Source organism: Lampetra planeri, chromosome 52 (assembly GCF_965212315.1).
Source record: "Lampetra planeri chromosome 52, kcLamPlan1.2.h2, whole genome shotgun sequence".
Classification (NCBI taxonomy): domain Eukaryota; kingdom Metazoa; phylum Chordata; class Hyperoartia; order Petromyzontiformes; family Petromyzontidae; genus Lampetra; species Lampetra planeri.
The window spans coordinates 654457-675696 of NC_136158.1; the positions used below are offsets into that span (position 1 = coordinate 654457).

The following is a 21240-nucleotide window of genomic DNA, read 5'->3' on the forward strand; positions in this document are numbered from 1 at the left end:
GAATTTCTGCCTGGTGGCTGGGAGATCGCAGTGCAGCAAGTAGGAGAGTCGGTGAGTGTCACCGACACCCACCACCACCCACAACACCGCCACCACCCACACCACCCATACCCCCCCCCCACCGCCACCACCCACACCACCCATACCCCCCCACTCCGCCACCACCCACACCACCCACCTCCCCCACCGCCACCACCCACACCACCCCCCCACTCCGCCACCACCCACACCACCCATACCCCCCACTCCGCCACCACCCACACCACCCACCTCCCCCACCACCGCCACCACCCACACCACCCCCCCCACCGCCACCACCGCCACCACCCCACCCCCCGTGTGTGCGTGCTGCGTTGTCGCAGCACTGGCGGAGCCAGTGGGGGAGGGGGGGTGGCACGTGCCCCCCAATGATCCGATCGAAATCCATAATTTCGATCGGATCATTGGAGTTCATTAGTAATACATCGACATTTTGCGACCCCCACTGCCACTGTGTAGCATACTATTACGTGCCAGGGACTCTATGAGATGATAGGACAATAGTCTGAGTCCATAATTGGCAAAAAGTAACGGCAAAGCGGTTATAAGTGACTCACATAATTGTGCGCAGTTGCGTATACAGAGTCCACGACTTCCCTGAAGGCAAACACCTTCAGCGAGCGCGATGACGATCACACACAGGCTCGAATTCGACCCTCAATCGATGGCTGCGCCATCGCCGCACACGCGTCGACTAAAAAGCAAGGGACAAGTCCTTACTTACTAACAACTCCTTACTTACTAACACGTCCTTACTCACTAACAACTCCTATCATTTTTCATTTCTGGAAGGGTTGCCCCCCTTACCTGAAAATCCTGGCTCCGCCATTGTGTCGCGGTGTGCTCCTGCCATTCGTGGAACGCGCGTCGGGGTCTTTCGTGACCAATATTGCGATGTGTAATCGATTTTTTTGTTGGCGAGAGAGTGGGGGAGCGGGGCGGGGCGTCCAACGGTGTAAGTGAAATGTGTGTGTCGTGAACCTCCTCCACCCGACGCAGACAGTTCACAACGCTGCCAGGCGATGGGCACACGTGGCACGGGTTATTGTTGCGCGTTGTTGGAGGGCGATTCTCGCCACGCTGGAAGTCGCGACCAGCACCGTCAGGCAGTCGCCAGGATTGTCTGGCGATGTTGGCCGTGACCATCAGCGCAAAACGTCCGTGCCCAATTGAAAACCGTAGCGTGGGCGGTCATGACGGATGAGAAACTATTTAAACCAGACACATGTATTTTTGAAATATTTTGCCGGAAAAGGCCCACTGAGGTATACAGTAGCTCTTTATTCATAAGCAACTTGGCATGTCACAAATGATAGCTCAAGGAGGTGGATTGTCATGGCGTGGAAATTTGATTCTAAATGTGGAGGTTAAAACCGGAGGACCCGGAGAATAATCCACACGGCGAGAGAGAGAGTCTTAACCAAGGCGTTTTGCAAGGAATTAATGACGGTAGAACGTGTGCATACAATGGGGGAGCCAAGGTGAATGAAATAGGTGAGAGGAAGCAATGGGAACATCTGTGAGGCCTGAATCCGGTGAAAGCGAAATTGACGACAGTAAATGATGATTGATAGATTGGTCGAGATCGAACCCCAGACCTCATGTATAGCAGGCGAGGTAGTTAACATCTCACCACCGTGGCGCCCGACACACAGGTGGTGCTGCTGAAGCGGTCGTCAACTTGCCACGTTCATTCACGTGGCCGCTTCTCCTCATTTGCTGCGTCGGGCGGAGGAAGGATTTACGACACAAATGTAATTTACGCGCTCCCCCGCCCCCAAAAGTTTTTGGTTTATTAGAAAGCAACTTTCATTCGTTCATTCATCGCGCACGTAACTTGGCCGTCCGGCTAATTTATCTTACAAAAGCGTGCCTTGTGATGTCGGGATAGATTATGCATGCACACGTGTAGCAGCAGCAGTAGTAGCATCCTCTCCGTGCAAATCAATTCCTGCCGCTGCCAGCCGATTATATTGCCGATGCCAAGTCACGGAGGTGACAACTCCCCCTTCTCGCTCCGTGGTTGCTTCGAGCAGACTTGCCCCATGGTCTCAGTGCGATGCACGCGGTGTACAATACGCATTGGGGCGCCACGGTGGCTATGAGATGTTAATCCTCTCGCCAGGTATGCAGGAGGGCGTGGGTTCGATCTCGACCCTGACGGTGTCTGCTGTATATTTGAAGTTTTCGGTGTCTCTCTCTCTCTCCCCGTGGTCGCGTGGATTTTTCTCCGGGTCCTCTGGTTTTTTCCTTCACATTCAGAATCAAAAGTATTTGGCTGCTATCAATTTTCTCGTGATGAAAAGCCACTTCGTTGAGCTATCATTTGTGGCCAGGTCGCTTCTGAAAAAGCGCTGCATAGCTCAGCGGGCACTTACCTGATCAAATAAAAAAAAACGAACCTAATACTTTTCATTCATTTTGATAGAAAAAAGTTTTGTAGGCTCTCTCAGCAACAGTAAATGCTGCGAAATTATTTCCCAATAAGCCAGCTTCATGCAGCATCAGCAGCAGCAGTAGTTGATTTGAAGACAATTTTCTGGGTGATGGTGATGATGATGCGTTGGCAAATATCGAACGACACATCGCACCTCCGACCAACTCGACCGCGAACCCCACCCCGGCCCCTCGCCTCCCCGCACGCCAGGGAGGTGCTCTACCCCCCCCCCCCCCCTTCGAGTCTTCTTCATCGCAAGGCTCGCGGGCCGCTGGTGGCCTCCTGGTGGCCTTCAGTGCGGGCCCCTGACGTGCGGCCCCGCGACAAAACACAACTGGTGAAGACACATTCCCGTCGTCGTCGTCATCATCATCATCGTGCTGCTGTCAAAGCCCCAATGGTTTCAAATGTGTGGCGGGCCCTCACTCACACTGATGATGTCTCACCGGCGAAATAGCCCCCCACTCTGAAATTGAGTGACAAACACTGCCCTAACCCATCCGTTCCACCTTCCTTTCGCAGCAGCAGCAAGCAGCAGCAGACCGAGCGGGCCATGAACGCCAGCCAGCTGCCCGGCGCGCCGTCCGTGGCGGCCAGCGGCAACGGCTCAGCCGACCACTTCGAGGGCCTCGCCGTGCTGCTGCAGCTCAAGCCGCTGTTCGTGCCGCTCTACGCGCTGCTCACCCTCGTCGGGGTCGTGGGCAACTCGGCGCTCATCGCCGTGATCGCGCGCACCCGCCGCCTCCACACCGTCACCAACTTCCTCATCGGCAACCTGTCCCTCTCCGACCTCCTCGTGTGCGTCACGTGCGTGCCCGTGTCCGTGGCGCACGCCTTCGAGCCGCGCGGCTGGCCCTTCGGGCCGGCGCTCTGCTACTTCGTGACCTTCATGCAGCCCACCACGGTGTACGTGTCCGTGCTGTCGCTCGCCGCGATTGCCGTCGACCGCTACGTGGTGGTGGCGCACCCCATCCGCCGGCGCGTCTCCGTGCGCGCCTGCGGCTACGCGGTGCTCGCCATCTGGCTCCTGTCGGCCGCTCTGGCCTCGCCCGTGGCGGCCAACACGCTGTACAACGACTTCAGGCCCCAGGGCCACCAGCTGGTGGTGTGCGAGGAGCTGTGGTACGAGCGGGAGGGCCAGCGGCTCGCCTACTCGTGCTCCACCGTCTTCATCTCCTACATGCTGCCCCTGTCCACCATCTCGGTGTCGTACTGCGCCATCACGGCGCGCCTCGAGCGCCGCGCGATGCCCGGGGCCATCCTGCGGCAGACGCAGGAGAAGTGGCGCCTCAAGAAGCGCAAGACGTTCCGCATGCTCGTCCTCTCGGCGCTCACATTCGCCATCTGCTGGCTCCCGCTGCAGACCTTCAACCTCATACATGACTTCGACGCGCAGGTCAGGGCACCCCCCCTCCCCATCCCCCCACCTCCTTGGGCCCCCCCCCCCCCAGCCCTCACCCCGCGCGCGCGCGTGCATCACCAGAACGCGCGTGGGGGCAGGGCGGGTGGTGCCTTGCCCCCACCCCCGCTGGTTGGTACCCCCTTGTTGTTCGACGTTCGAGACCGTGAGCCTGAGCGTGACGACGCTGCGATTCCAGTGGCCTCCGAGGCGCGACCGGGCGGAGACGAATCAAATATCGGGGCCCCATCGGACCGATTGCCGCACCCCCCCCCCTGAGCTGATAACGTAGTTGGGCCACTGCCAAACAAAGGCCATTGTCACTATGAGACATCTCCTTTACCAGTAGCAAAATATAGTAGTAGGTTTTTACCATTTCAACTGGTACAAAACTGACACCTTTATACAAGGGATCATGTTTGCAATAACCACAACACAAGCAGTCAAAATGCAAAAAAGAAACAACTCTGATGATGATAATGACAGTGCATATCATTATCATAGTTGTTTATTTTTGTTTGAATTTTGACTGCTTGTGTTGTGCTTATTGCAAACATGATCCCTTGTATAAAGGTGTCAGTTTTGTACCAGTTGAAAGAGTAAAAACCTACTACTAAAGGACATCGTGTGTCAGTAAATAGTCGCCGGCGTCTTGCGCTGCACGTGGCCGCCTGCGATCCAGCACTGGAGGCAGCCAGCGAGGGTTGGCTGATCGCCACAGGGATGTTGTGAAAACTCCCTTCCTGTGAGCGGTCGAGTCGGAGCCCAACCCGTGGCTCGCCAGGAGATGGCGGTTACACAGCAAAGATGTGGACCCCACCACGCCTGCTCCACCCGCACGGGGATCGAGCGTTTCCTCCTCGCACGTGCGGGGGTTTCTCTGGGTGCTCTAGTTTCCTCCCACATGTAAAGCACTCGTGAATTGGCCGATAACGCCTTGATATGCAGGGGACCGCAGAGCTTGGCCAATTGTTGGTGGCACCGGCTGCTCACTCCGTGGCTGCTACTGCCTTCCCGCTCGACTGTGGCTCCTCCTCCTCCTAGCGCCGTACGTAGCCAACCGTGATAATCGGAGGTGAGGGGGGAAGGACAACAAACTATGGGTTTCTGTGTAAGTCTATGGGTCTCTGTGTAAGTCTGTGGGTCTCTGTGTGAGTCTATGGGTCTCTGTGTGAGTCTGTGGGTCTCTGTGTGAGTCTATGGGTCTCTGTGTGAGTCTATGGGTCTCTGTGTGAGTCTATGGGTCTCTGTGTAAGTCTATGGGTCTCTGTGTGAGTCTATGGGTCTCTGTGTGAGTCTATGGGTCTCTGTGTGAGTCTATGGGTCTCTGTGTGAGTCTATGGGTCTCTGTGTAAGTCTATGGGTCTCTGTGTGAGTCTATGGGTCTCTGTGTGAGTCTATGGGTCTCTGTGTGAGTCTACAGGTCTCTGTGTAAGTATGTGGGTCTCCGTGTGATTCTATGGGTCTCTGTGTGAGTCTATGTGTCTCTGTGTGAGTCTACGGGTCTCTGTGTGAGTCCACGGGTCTCTGTGTGAGTCTATTGGTCTCCCTGTGAGTCTACGGGTCTCTGTGTAAGTATGTGGGTCTCCGTGTGATTCTATGGGTCTCTGTGTGAGTCTATGTGTCTCTGTGTGAGTCTACGGGTCTCTGTGTGAGTCTATGGGTCTCTGTGTGAGTCTATGTGTCTCTGTGTGAGTCTACGGGTCTCTGTGTGAGTCTATGGGTCTCTGTGTGAGTCTATGGGTCTCTGTGTGAGTCTATGGGTCTCTGTGTGAGTCTATGTGTGTACGTTGACCTTCTTTCGCACCGTACGTAGCCAACCGTGCTAATTGGAGGTGCGGGGGAAGGACAACAACACTAAGCACACAAAGCGGTTCTCAAAGAAAATTGTTTGACATTTTGCACGAAACATGTCTTTATTAACATATGTAAAATCAACAAATGTATGCGACTGAAGGTAGATTCATTGAATGTAAATTACGCACTACATTCACGTCTTCACATCAACACAAGACGCGGTTGCCTTCGCTTTAGCAGCTGTGGCAGAGTCGTGAATGATGCCATCGTCACTCAAGACACGAACAAGGTTTTGTTTCCCTTGTCCCGATGGGCGCGTTCCCCTCGCCCAGCCGTGCCACCTCGACGTGGAACGGACGGCCTCAAGAGGACAGCCTCCAAAATGACAAAAAAGAGCCTCCCAAATTATGCGCCTATGGGTTCATCCGGCCCTGCCGAGAGCGAAACGTAGCAAGCAAGACACACACACACTTCACGATACACATACATACAGCACACACACACACACACTTTCACAATACACAAACGTACAGCACACACACACATTTTCACGATACACAAACGTACAGAACACACACACATTTTCTCGATACACATACGTACAGCACACACACACACACACACTTTCACGATACACATACATACAGCACACACACACTTTCACGATACACATACGTACAGCACACACACACATTTTCACGATACACATACGTACAGCACACACACACACACACACTTTCACGATACACATACATACAGCACACACACACTTTCACGATACACATACGTACAGCGCACATACACACTTTCACGACGTACAGCACACACACATAATATAAACATACAAAGACCAATATCCCCCGTATAGCCTTAAAATACTTTTGTGGCAAGTATGTATGTATCTTGATTTGAAGTTTCTGTGGCTGCAAAAATCCATACACTTTGGTTCTTTTTTAGTAAAGTCACGTAGGTAGAAGAAATAATCGATCACGAAGTTTCGATCGCCACACGGGCAATCGTCTGCAGGTGGGAGAGAGAAGACGATCGCTTGTGTGGCGATCGAAACGTCGTGATCTATTATTTCTTCTACCTACTTGACTTTACCGAAAGAACTAAAGAGTAAGTATGTGTGTATGCTGAAATAGATTTGCACCGTACTTAGCCAAACCTGCTAATCGGAGGTGCAGAGGCAGGACAACAAATTAAACACAAAACGCAGCTCAATTTCGATTTAAAGCTTCTTTCGTGACTGCAGGGATTCATCTTCGTGGTTCTTTCGGTAAAGTCACGCAGAAGGGAAGTAATAAAATAATAAAAATTAAACATAATAAAATAATTCTTCAGACGCTGTCTTCCCGACAGACCTGTTCTTCACCTGAGGACGGCTGGTTGCGTTGTGGCCGAAACGTCGTGAGAATTATGTTATTATGTTTTATTTTTTATTATTTTATTATTTCCCTTCTACGTGACTTTACCGAAAGAACCAAGAAGACTAAACGCAGTTATAAAGAAATTATTTTTCATTGGAGACATTTTAAAAGTGTCGCTCCCAATGGCTTCCCAATATCGAAAGGAAGAACGTTCCAGATGGCCGCTGAGTGTATGTATGTTGAATTTCTTTCGCACCGTACGTAGCCAACCGTGCTAATGGGAGGTGCGGGGGGAAGGACAGCGAACCAAACGCAAAATTACGTTCTAAAGAAATTCGTTTTCAATTTAGACAAATTAAAAGTGCAAAGCTGCCAACGGCGTTCCCAATATCCGCTTTGAACCCCCCATCTCTTTAAAGTGGCCTTCCCTCTTTAGTTTGGCCGTGTTGGTCCCTCGTTTTGTTTTTGTTTCCTAATGCCCACGCCTTGCGCATTGGAATCCCATGATGCAACGCGCGTTACACCTTTAAATTACTTTAATGATATCGACAGGAAGAGCGTTCCAGACGGCCGTGCGCGTGTCTTTCCCTGTTTGTTTCGCCCGCCCAGGTAGTGATCATCGACAAGCGCTACTTCAACGTGGTGCAGCTGTCCTGCCACTGGCTGGCCATGAGCTCCACGTGCTACAACCCCTTCATCTACGCGTCGCTCCACGACAAGTTCAAGGCGGAGCTGACTCGCCGCCTGCTCACGAGGGGCGGCCGGGGATCGGCGGGTCGCACCCCCGCCACTCGGAGCCCCCCCTCGGCGCGCACGTCTCACGTTCACGTGAGCTTCGCCAGCGGAGCCTCGGAGATTCTGTCCGCGGGAAGGGGCGGCGCGCAGCAGGCTAGCGAGTTGCTGTGAGGTGGGGGGGGGTAGGATGATGGTGGTGGTGGATTGGGGGGGCAGGAATGGGGGGTGGGAGGTGGAGGGGCATGACGCTGCTATAGGGGAAACTGCCTCGCCTGGTGTGCAGGAGGTCGTGGGTTCGATCCTGACCCTGACGCCTGCTGCTGTATATTTGGAGTTTGCGTGTCTCTCCGTCATCATCATCACGGTGTTTCTCTCTCTCCCCATGGTCGCGTGGATTTTTCTCCGGGTCCTCCGGTTTTCCCCTTCACGTTTAGAATCGACAGCACGCGTTTTTGGCTGCTATAAATGTCCACGTGACGAGCCACGTCGTTGAGCTGTCACTTGCGATAGTCGGGTCGCTTCTGACAAAGAGTTCCGTAGCTCAGGTTGGGGGCCTAATCTGGTTAAATAACAAATGTGTTCACGATGACGAAGTTGGGGAGTGGGAGCTTGGGGGCGACGGGGTGGGTACAGCCAGGGTGTGAGTGGGGCACACGCCATGCCGCCGTGCTGCTGCGACATGAATATAATTGCGATATTCGTGGAAGTGGATTTGGGGGGGGGGGGGTGCCAGCAAGCTCCTGCAGGAGGGAGAATAAAAAAGGGGTGTCCCATCAGACCCTAAGTTGGGGAGGGGGGGATTAAACTATGGAGCTGCTCTACGGAGAGAAAGGGGGGCCACGGGGGAGAGCATTGGGAGGGAGGGGGGGTGCGGCAATCAAAGTGGGGAGCCCAGCAGGGGTCACCAGAGCGAGTGTGTGTGTCTATGAGCTTTGTGGGGAGCAGTGGTGCACCGGTTAGCGTGCAGCGCTACGAACCCGGCTACCCGAGTTCGATTCCCGCTCACGGCCAACATCAGTGACGATTATATCTCAACCGGTCCATGCCGGCCTTCATAGATGCTTGGTAGCAGCACTTGCCCCAACAGTTTGTTACAGGTTATGTAGGGGATATTTTTGTTTTTCTTGCATCCATCCTGGGTTTAACCCGGCAGGATTGTGTGAGGAGCTCACAAATGCTTGAAAGATCTGGATATATTCCCATCAGCGAGTTCCTCTGGCGGGCGATGCTGCGTTGGCTGGGTCATGTAGCCCGTATGCCCAGCCACCGCATGCCCAAACAGCTTCTGTTTGGCCGGATAGAGGGGGGCTTAACGGGCGCGGCACGGGCTGGAGAAGAAATGGAGCAGATACGGTACAGGAGAATGTGGAGCTGAGTGGACTTGCCGATGATCGCTACCAAAGGTATCAAAATCGGTCTCTATGGAGGTGGTTCGTGAAGGACGCTGCTACTCGGCAGTTGGAGGCAGTCGCCCTCTAGCAACAACAGAGGGCAGAGGAGCGACGCTCACAACAACGAACGGAGCGCCGGGTGACTAAAACACAGCAAGTGGGCATAGTAGGGGGCACATGTGGTGCATCGGCCACTCATCTCAGTCAGTCAACCCATGGCACCCGTTGGGTCTGTTAAGTGACCTCCTGCCAGCAGCGAGCCTTTCACACTTCACGTGGCCTCTGAGTGCACCTAGCCTGGCACAAGCGCCGTAGTGACGTCACTGCCACTTAGTGGTAATTGGCGGCTGTTTTTTGTTCGTACGAGTGGTGGTGCACTGGTTAGCCAACCACAAACCTGGCGACCCGAGCTCGATTCCCGGCCATGGAGACCGTCTGCGGCAGATATCTAAACGGGTCTTGGGTCTCCCCAAGGTCGGCTCGGCATCAGATGAGTATCTGCTGTGGCTTGTAAAACATTATCACTGGGGGAGACAAAGGCGGCCGCGCAGGATGTTGTCCACACAATCCCTTCGCGTGCCGTGCTAAGCGGCCTCGATAAGTACTGGCCATCAGCACTTTCCCGAGGGGGGGGGGGGGTCTTTGTACTCTGTATATGAGTACGCGTGTATATATGTGTACGTGTGTGTTCATGGGGGGAGCGGTGGCGCAGCGGTTAGCGCGCTGCGCTACGAACCTGGCGACCCAAGTGAATTCCTGGGGTCACCAGGAATTAACTTGACTCCTGGGGAGACTTCGGGGAGACCTAGGTTTCCCTCTAGGTCGACTCAGCCTCAAATGAGCACCTGGTGCGGTGTGCAAACATCGCCGCTGGGGAGACAAAGGCGGCCGGGCGTGGTGCTGACCACCCCACCCCCGTCATGTGCCGTACCGGCCTGCACGGGTGCTGCTGCTGCTCGCTAACGGCACTTGCCCCGGCAGTCTGTGGAGGCTACACGGGGGATCTTTGTCTTTTATGCGTGAGCTTTGTCGTACGACGCTCGATCGCTCGCCACCGTCATCGCCTCCGCGCTGTGACGCGACAGTGACGCGACAGTGACGTCACACACAGTGGTGGATCACGATGTGCCCTGAGAGTGCATTGTCTTTGTACTGTCCGCCTTGTGCCGTTGTTCTCCGGTCCACCACTGCTGGTGAGACGAGGCCACACAGAGGGCTGACAACTGTGGTGTCGGCCAGTCCGTTTCAGAGACAAAGCCCCAGGTCTTATTGTCATGTTCACCACGAGTGTGTGGTTAACGCACATGCGATTTCTTTTCAAGAGGTTTCTCTTTGGTGTTTGGACATCTTAACACCTACTGGTTTATTCTTGTTTTCTTCATACAAAAATGTGCTCGTTTTATGTATTTATCACCCCCGGAAGGATGATGATTATGATGATGGGCTGAGTTTATCAGCCTACCAGGATTGGAACTCACCACCCTTGCTTCATAGCCCCCAGCCCCCTTTCCCCTTCCACGCCCGTCTTGTGCTGCCCTTTTACAAACGCGTCCTCCCGATCTCGCTCTCATCTGCGTCGCGTCATTGGATGCGAAGAACCCGCGACCGAAACCTCTTCGTGCTAGCGAATGGGCCCCCCCCCCCTCCCCGCGGAAGTGAACAACACAGAGCTACCTCCGACATCCCTTCTTTCGCGTGGCCTCTGCCCACCTCTGTGCTGCTCTCCCCTCCTCAAACTGCGCGCGCGTGGACCGAGGGCAGCAGCAGCGGCAGCAGCTGCTGCCCCCCTGCCCGGCTCTGCCACCGAGGGAGTGACGCGCTTGGCCGCACGGAAAGTCAGAGCCGAGCTGAACGCGTCCACTACGCGTGTTAGTCGCAGGGTCACAGTTAACAGGAATGAGAATCAGTTGAACACGTAGGACTTCGCGACCATTATTATTATCATCCACAATCGAGGTACTGGAATTGTGAATGTCGTGGTGGGTTTACTCTCCAACACAGCGGTGTGCTGAAACAGTCACTCGTTTGGAACGTTTTGCTTACGTGACAAATCGTACTAATTGGCTGTGTCGGGTGGTGGCAGGTTTAACGACACATATTTACGCGCTATAACCCCAACGACACTTTTATTATGAGTAATGATAATGTGGATGCATTTTTTTTGTCATTGCTGACTGAGCTGTCATTGGTGACCATCAACTCGCTACACACGAGAACGCGAACCCAGGGTCTCCGCAGGGCGGGCTCAGTCATCTGGCCCTCTGACTCACCCGGCAAAACACCGAGGAATTGGCAACAACAACAGCAGCGGCCGCCATTCGCGAGGTGCACCTTGAGGCCACGTGAAGTGTCGAAGGCTCGCTGGCCGACAGGAGGTCACGGGACAGACCCAGCAGGTGCCATGGGTTGGCTGACCGAGATGATCGGTAGATACACACCACCTATACCCCCGACTGTGGCAAGGATTGGCACCACACATTAACGCACACACACACACACACCACACACACACACCACACACACACACACCACACACACACACCACACACACACACCACACACACCACACACACACACCACACACCACACACACACACCACACACCACACACACACACCACACACCACACACACACACCACACACCACACACACACACCACACACCACACACACACACCACACACCACACACACACACCACACACCACACACACACCACACACACACCATACACACACCATACACACATACCACACACACACACCACACACACACCATACACACATACCACACACACACACACCACACACACACACCACACCACACACACACACCATCGACTGGCTACACCACGCCAACTGGGTGTTGAAATCGCGTGTGGCTGAAACCTGGATTTGAACCCAGGCCCCCAGCTGTGCGACTTCAGCACTGTGGACCTCACGTATCGATCCTAATCGCCACCTGTCACGTCCATTGCTCCCGAGCTCCGCGCCGCGTACATCGGGAGGGTGGCGTGCCATCGATTATCGCACTTTACGGGACCGTCCAACAGGCGGGCGTGTCCGTGCTCATCCCGTCAACGCATTTCATCGGCGCAGTTGTCGTGTTCACGGGCTTGCTCTGTGCGGCGTGGTGGTCACATCCACTGCGGGATGGGCCGTCGTTCTCCCGTACGTCACCACCGCCACCACCGCGACCGCCGCCGTTGCGGGCAGCACTGCGTGCAAGGCACGGACCGACAGTGCAGCAGTGGATTTGGCTGCGCTGCCCTTTGCTGCCCAACACGTAGCCCCCCCCCCTAAACCCCCCAGCAGCAGCAGCAGCAGCCTATAGCAACCTGTTTGTGCATGGTGGTGGTGGCCCATCCAAGCGCTATCCAGGTCCAAACCTGCTTAGCTCCTTCTCAAGATCGGGCGGCATTTGACCATTGACCAGCTGCTCGGGTTGCCCAGCTGATGTCTTGTTTATTTATTTAAGTTGTGTAAATATGCCTCTTACGGGTCCATGCACTGTTACGTTGGTACGCTGGTTCCTGGACAGCGTACCGAGATGCCTATAATCTTACTGTTTTCAATTTCTCGTTCTAATTACCATAACCATTAGTATTGATGGTGACGCTTAACAACAATGGATTTCCCCGTGATGCTTTGTTTGTCGTGGATTGATGCGCTCGGACGAAATAAAAGTTGCACGCGACTCTGCGAACCGCGTTGCTATCACTTTGTACCACGGGTACGTTGGGGGCACGTTGTTGTGCCGCGCGAACCCTCCTGTGGTTGACTGCTTGAGTTTAAGTTTCAAGTTCAAGTTCATTTATTAGGTATAGCCCTGTGAGCCATTCGGCTCTTGAATCGGGTGCAACCGCAACAAACAAAAAAACAAAAACATGAACAAGAAAACATCTTAAAGTGACTATGTGAAAATAGTAAATTCAAGAAAAGACAGCAAAATATTGCAGAAAAAGCACCGTACACCAACGCTGTGTGCAAAAATCCCAGTGGGATGCAAGTCAAACAACAACAACCACAAGACAACTTAGATTAAGGCCATCAGTCTAACTCTGTACTACAACAAACAAACATGGCCAAACCAAAAACTTTTGGAAAATCACCAAAATAAAGCCATAAAAGCAATGAAGCAGTGGTCATATGAACTGTGACCGAATTTTCACAATAAACGACATCAACAACATGTACTACCAAACTCTGCAGCCACAGCTGGCTGCATGAGTCACTCCACAACAGCAGGAGCATCAGTCGGAGCATCAACATTTTTCAATGCACCTTTAAGATCAGCGCACTAAATCAAAACACACGTGGGGATACGTGGAACTGGCGATAAATTCCATAATGATGATGATAACAGTGGGATGATGATGACAATAATGCTGGCAGTCGTGGTGGTGATGTGGTGGCGGTGATGATGATGATAGTGGGATGACGATGATGATGCCAGGAGTGATAGAGAGGAGTTGGTGGTGATTATTATGATGCCAGTGAGTTGATGATGGTGGTGGTAGCGGGAGAGATGTGGTGGTGGTGGTGACCATGATAAGGTCCAGTGGATGATGACGACAGCGGGGGGGGGGGGGGGGGGTGTCATTGTGTTTCTCACCTGTGTGGACCCCAGGTGAAGCGCACGCTGTGAACCCAATTGTCGAGGGCGCGACTCCGCCCCCCCCCCCCCCCTCTAAGCTCGGTGCGGGTTGCACCCACGTGGAGGTGCGAATTGAAGCGGTTTCCACGTGCTGATGGGTGCTGGTCTGGGGGGGGGGGCTGGGGAGGGGGAGGCTGGTGGTGGGAGGTTGGTGGAGGGGGGGGGGGAGGAAGCGTGGACGCGAGGCGAGGTGGTGAACGAGGAGCACCTCCGATTAGCGCGGTTGGCTACGTACGGTGCGGAAGAAGTTCAACGTGCACGAGCGAGATGTTAACTACCTCGCCCGGTGTACAGGAGGTCGTGGGTTCGACCCCGACCCTGACGCCTGCTGCTGTATATGTGGAATTTGCGTCTCTCTCTCTCATCATCATCATCATCACGGTGACTAGGATATGTTAACTACCTCGCCTGGTATGCAGGAGGTCGTGAGTTCGACCGCGACCCTGACGCCTGCTGCTGTATATGTGGAGTTTGCGTGTTCTCCCTGTGGTCGCAACAACACGCCTTTGAAATATGTGGCTGCTCGAAATAACGACAAGCCACTTCGTTGAGCTATCATTTGTGGCCAGGTAGCTTCAGAAAAAGAGCTACATAGCTCAGTGGGCTTTACCTGTTAAAATAAGAGTTTCATAGTAAATGAATGAGAGTGTGAATGAGTTCAAAATCTCAAGTGGATTTTGATGAGCCAGGCGAGAACTACAGAGATCAGAATAGAGTCTCATTCGCCAGTGAGTGAATGAGTGAGCGAGCGAATGAGTGAGTGAGAATTAATGAGATTGCGAGTTCAAAGTCTCAAGTTGATGTTGGCGAACTCAAGAGTTCAGTATTTAATCTCCTTTACAAGAATTTCCTCGCTCAGCGGTCCCCAACCTTTTTGGCACCAGGGACCGGTTTTGTGGAAGACAATTTTTTCACGGACCGGCGTGGGGGGGGGGGTTCATCATTGGGTCTTTCCCCTTTTCAAAGCAGCTCTCCAGCGACGTTTGTTTTTTACTCATTGTGGCTACTAGGGGTGAGCTCGTGGGCTTACCGCAACTGTGACTGAGACATGTGCGGAACTGGTAAATATTAAAACAATGGGCAGGCGACGTGCGGACTCACCGCTCAGTTCCTGCTGTCCTTGCTCACCAAAATGACAAGGTGTGGGATGACAACGACGACGATGGTGATAGTGGCCATGAGAATGACGGTATCTTCATAATGATAACAGTGGTGATCGTGAATATGAAGATGGTGATGGCAGTGATGGTGATGATCCTAATGGCTGTCTGTGATAACTTTGATGACAACACAATTATCACGCGTAGTGATATGGTGACGATGAGACCGACGAGCATGATGATGGTTGATGATGAACGAAGAGGTGGTGATGGTGGCAGTAGCGTTGGAGATTTTGTGCTGGTAGCTGCTAGTGACGATGATGAGCACAATCATGGTGGACATGTGGTGGTAGTCATGATGATGATCATAATACATGGAGACGATGATGATGATGTTAGTCCTAGGGATGTGGTGGTGATGGTTGGTGATGGTGGTGATGATGACAGTGGTGGTGGCAATGACGATTGCGATGATGATGATGATGATGGAGATCATGGTGGTGGTGATTCACTGTGATAATGATTCAGATGATGATTCAGATCATCATCTGTATTCATCATTTGAATTCATCATTATCTGAATTCAGATGATGATCTGAATTCAGATCATCTGAATGCATATCATAATCTGAATTCAGACCATCATCTGAATCATCATCGTCAACAAGCACATCATCGTAAATATGAACGTCAACAGACATCCGCATTCCGCCCTATCGCGGCACCGGAGCTGCAATCTTCCCCCAGGGAGTGAGGGGGGGGAGATCCTCAAATGTCAAGATTTTAAATCGTGCCCCCAGCATTAATAATGAAAAACACTAAAACATTTTCTCGCAAATATCAATAAAACACCAATTTTCAGGGTCTCAAGGGGGTATGGGGGGGGGGGTGGAGGGGGGGGGGCAGTCGCCCCCATTTCCCCCTGCCCCCCCCCCTCCTCCCCAGACCCGTAAATTGACCTCCCGGTGTGACTCTAGAGTTCAAAACCATTGACCGTCCTTGGCAATCCTCGTGGTAATGGGCAGTCCATCCATCGCACAACCGACCCACGCCACCATCACCCCCACCAACAGCTACAGCAGCGCCACTGTCACCACTCTCACCGTCACCACACCAGCGCCAAATCAGCACCACACCAACACCACACCAGCACCATACCAACACCACACCAGCGCCACACCAGCACCACACCAGCGCCAAATCAGCACCACACCAGCGCCACACCAGCGCCACACCAGCACCACACCGGCACCATACCAACACCACACCAGCGCCAAATCAGCGCCACACCAGCGCCACACCGGCACCACACCAGCACCACACCGGCACCATACCAACACCACACCAGCGCCAAATCAGCGCCACACCAGCACCATACCAACACCATACCAGCGTCACGCCAGCACCACTCCAGCACCACACCAGCGCCACTACTTTCACTGTCACCCCCTCTACCACCACCACCACTACTACCTTTAACCAAGCCAAAGCTCAGGTCCCCAAGCAGCTCAAGGGAAATTGGATTCATGAAAACGTATGGGTGAACCGAAATGCAGGGCGTTTCAAAACGATGTGAACACTTCCGAGAATTTGCGACAACGCCACGAGAAATGTGCCGCCGCCTCCGGGCTCTGGAGACCACCTGGAGAAGATCCCAGGCAATGTGTTGACAACGATGGCGAACAAGTGGAGACTTTGACTTTATGAAGCTATTAACATTACATTTGTTATTCTGTTACTGTTATTACGCGTTCTTTTTCCATTAAAAGCGACAGTCCCGTATAAGTGTAAACACGTGTTTGAAGCACCCTGTATACTCTCAAATTCTAATGAACATAACGCGCGAATTAACATGACCGTCACAATTCATCGTGTCCGCATCTCTCTCATCTCAAACCACCCGAGACGCTCGCCCACATCTCTTCTGGCATCTCGCTCGGGAGTCGCTATCTGGAAAGGGAGGTGGGGGTGGTGGCGTGGGTCAAGGACAGCAAACATCATTTCTGCTTAAGGCCCCCTACGGGGTCAGATGCTCCCCACCCGACGGAACCCCACCCCACCATCACCCAGCAGCTGCAGCAGAATTCGCGAGCCATCAGCTCGTGATCGACCCCCCCACCTCCCCGCTTCAAGCGGTCGCTTCCCCCAAGTGAACCCGACGAGCGGGCGGGCGGGCAGTTGTCCGTCACGTGGGGACACGGAGCGCCCGTGCATCCATCACGGGCACGGGACCCTTCCTCATCCAAGGTGACTCCGCGTGGAGCGGCTCTCTCTCTCGCTCGCTTCCTCTCTCTCTGCCTCTCTCTCCATCTGGCCGTCCTCTCTCTCGATCTCACTTGGGCGGGCTGGTCACGTGTGTGTCTGAGAGTGGCAATAGGACCACGAGCCCCGTTACGCGGTGTCTTGAATGACCGCACAGAGCAGTGATGCGACTCAACCTAGTGCGCTCCACGACACTCGCTCGCTCGCTCGCGCCGTCTTCCCGGCACACCAATGCCAAAGCTCGCCGCCGTGCGCCCGAGTGGGTGGACGGGTGGGTGGGCCGGGGGTGGGGGCTGACGGCGGTCTGTCCGCCTCACTGCGCATGCGCGACCAACGGTGGGGGCGAGAGGTCGACCGGTGGGGGGGGGGGATCGGCCACTGAACGGCACGGAAAAGCGAGTTTGTCTCTGTCCATGCAAATCGCTGGCGTAGAGCGTGCATGACGACGGTGTTTGTTCGCGGTGGTGCAATAAGCTTACAGTTAATCACGCGCACCTGCCAAACCCACTGCTCTCCAAGGTGGCCGTAGGAGGGCAGCACAGCAAGTGGGTTCCTGCACCCCTCCAGAACGAACCTTCCAACATTCTCACTCTCGTAGGGCGCTCTCCAGACACCTCCGGATTCTTCTCCGAGGATAACAAAAACTCCGAAAATGAAATGGTACTGGCCCAAAACAAACATCTCAATGCAGTAGGACCCTCCTGAAAATGAGTCTTGGGACTCAGTAGGGGCTTCTCCCGTACGATTAAATGAAATTGTCCACGTACGGCTCCGTTTGTCACTTGTGTGCTGTGGAAAAGGGTCATTGCCCGAAACGTCACCTATTATAATATTCATTTTTTTATGGCCACAGTGTTATTGACGAATGCATGGAGCCTTTCTGTCGTAGCTTGGTGCTCTGACCACTGCGCCACCACTCCCCGATCCTTGCTAGCTGCACAAGTGTCACGACATTTGCGAACGGCCCAATGCACGCACGTGTTGATATTGAAATGTGAAGAAAACAATGTACTTCTGAATAATGTAATGTATTAATTCATTCACTCGCATCCCAGTATATTGATGCCCCGGGGGAGAGGATCTGACCACGCCGTGGGATAGAGTCACGCGAGGCTTCGATGTCCCCTCCTCGGGAGCTGTTTTTCCTCTTTCACCTTTCCCTTTGTGAATGTTTCAGACGCAAATGGAAAGTTCAATAAACTTTTGAAGATTAACATTTGGAAGGCGCCACGCAACTCTTGAGCGGAGAACCTGAAGGTCGAACCATCGACTCCGCCCGCGGGATCTGACACGGGGATTGCGACGGTGAATCTCAGGGCATCGAACGGAATCGGTGACCCCTTGACCTCACACCTTGATTCCAAATGTCACCTTCATTTTAGCGCAGCTTCGGCTATTTTCCTGTCCGAGAGACACACGTGGAAACACAGGGTCTAATCAGTGCTGTCCAGTGTGTCTGACACAGCCATTATGGACCCCATGAGAGAGAGAGAGATACCCAGAACAAGGACTCGAACCCATGCCTCAAGGTGGTCTTAGGTCAGCCCTGAGAAAGAAAGAGTTGAAAACAATTATTGGTCATTATTTAAGGCAGACCGGAACCAAAATGTTGCGATAAATATGCAGTACTCTGTATATTTAGAGGAAAAACTAAATTAGCTTAAATACATAAACATTTCATTCAGTGCATATCACCTAGCGTGACGTGCAGAGTTGGAAACACGAACCCTGACAACAAAATACAAGGGGACAAAAAATCTGCCAATTGCACAAATAATCGTGGAGAGAATGCAAGCTTGCAATGATACCGACAGCGAGAGGAAGAGGAACACGCGGATTGAAGAACGTCCGCACGTTAGAGACATCGCAAGTTCGATCACGACCCTGACGCCTGCTGCTGTAGATTTGGAGTTTGCGCGTCTCTCTCGCCGTGGTCGCGTGGATTTCTTTTCCTCCACGTCCTCCGGATTTCTCCTCCACATTTAGAAACATGCGTTCAGATTAGATGATTTGGCTAATAACACATTCCTGCGGAGGGAGCTGGTAGGAACGTTGGATTGCTCGGTCAATGGCCAGGGTCAACGGCGGCGTGGTGTATTCCGCAAATATGGCCGACTGTGAGGGCTGGCACAAGCCGGCGTGAGTAGGTTAAACGTTGAGTTTTATATGGGCACCACGGGGTGACCAGCCCCTCCCCACCCAGCCCCACCCCTCCCAACCCCCACCCAGCCCCACCCTCCCCACCCAGCCCCTCCCCACCCTCCCCTCCCGACCCAGCCCCTCCCTCCCCACCCTCCCTGCACGATGGACGGACGGACAAAGTAATCCCCTGTGGGCTGGTGTAACCAGGAGGTTCCTACCAGTATAAATGTACACCTGTTAAGCCACTTCGTTGAGCTATCATTTGTGGCCAGATGGCTTCTGAGAAGTAATCGAATAGCTCAGAGGGCCTTACCTGGTACAATAAGAAAGAGTTTAGTTGTATTTGTTCGTGTGATTTGCTTACCTTTACCATACTTTGCATTCCTATCGTTGTATTGTTTGTTGCTGTAACGTCCGGACCCGTCCCTACTGGACATCTGCGGGAATAAAAGCTTCGTAGCTCATCGGATTCTTCCAGTATGAATATTCCGACGATTCTGATCTTGACGACGAAGACATCGCTGTGTGGCGTCGGCTGGATTTGCGCCCGACGGTTAAAATATTCACCTACGTGGCGGCGGCCTCGGAATGGAACGCATCACAGAGGAGAGACGTCTGCCGAGGAGATGGAGCGACGAAGACCTCGGATCGGCCCGGCGTGAGAGCAGCCGCCGGGTGGATAAAATATAATCACGTCGCGAGATCGCGAGAGACGGCGGGATTGTCCAGGGGTGGCCTTCGTCCCAGTAATGGATTGGCTCGTGGTTGACGGTGATGCCTCGAGACTCAGCCCCAGGCATTCTGTCACGGGATCTATCCCCGGGGGCCAAGCCGGGGCGTTTGGTGTAAGCTGTAGGATGTGTGACTTGGAGGAGGTCAATTTGCTCTTGTGTGACGACCAAGAGGGATTACCGCCCATGATACAATCCTGGCCGGGCGTCCAGATGTCGGCTGGGTGGACGAGAAGAGACGGGCCAAGGCTGCTTCCCCCCATGGCAGACTCCGTCGCTTTGGCTGCCTTGCAGTCTGAATGTTAAGCGATGACCAACTCCAGAGAGGTGGTACAATAAGTACACCATTAGCTCGGATATCCATCCCGTCCACATTGAAACATTCACTTGTTTTGTTTTACATCCCATCAGCCGCTTTCTTAAACATGTTATTTTTGGCTGCTATAAATGTCCACGTACTGTCATAAGCAACTTCGTTGAATCTTGATTTCAGGCTTTCGTGACTGCAGGAATCCATCCTCTCTGGTTCTTTCGGTAAAGTCACGTATATGAAAAAAAATATATATATAGAATAAAAAAATAAAATAACTAAATCAAATCACGACGTTTCGGAGGCTGTTCCACCTGATGACGGAAGCTTGTGTTTCCTCCGAAACGTCGAGATTTAATTTAGTTATTTTCATTTTTTATTCTATATAAAAACGCAACGTAACGGTAACGTAACGGCAACGCAACCTAACGGTAACCTAACGTAACGGTAACGTAACGTAACGGTAACGTAACAGCCACGCAACGTAACAACGCGGTTACGCAACGTAACGGCTACGTTACGTGACGTCACGGGGCCACGTGGCGGGGGGGGGTAGTGGTCGTGGGACCACGAGGGGATTTGCCAAGCTGAGCCGCCCCGGGGGTGTGGACGCTTCCGTGACTCGCCTCACCGTCCCTGGCACCCATCTCAGTCACACGTCAACACGTCACCAACAAACACATTCCTGCGGAGGGAGCTGGTAGGAACGTTGGGTTGCTCGGTCAATGGCCAGGGTCAACGGCGGCGTGGTGTATTCCGAAAATATGGCCGACTGTGAGGGCAGGCACAAGCCGGCGTGAGTAGGTTAAACGTTGAGTTTAATAAGGGCACCACGGGGTGACCAGCCCCTCCCCACCCAGCCCCACCCCTCC

The 21240-nt window shown here is 53.3% G+C and overlaps 1 protein-coding gene across 1 annotated transcript; it reads left to right on the plus strand.

Moving 5' to 3' along the window:
- The first annotated feature begins 3007 nt into the window (after positions 1 to 3007).
- LOC144734641 (prolactin-releasing peptide receptor-like) lies at positions 3008 to 8359 on the plus strand. The gene is made up of 3 exons (XM_078616915.1): positions 3008 to 3866; positions 7652 to 7782; positions 8097 to 8359. Exons 1-3 carry the CDS (start codon positions 3030 to 3032, stop codon positions 8209 to 8211), a joined length of 1083 nt encoding a protein of 360 aa, XP_078473041.1. The 5' UTR covers positions 3008 to 3029; the 3' UTR covers positions 8212 to 8359.
- Positions 8360 to 21240: the final 12881 nt, after the last annotated feature.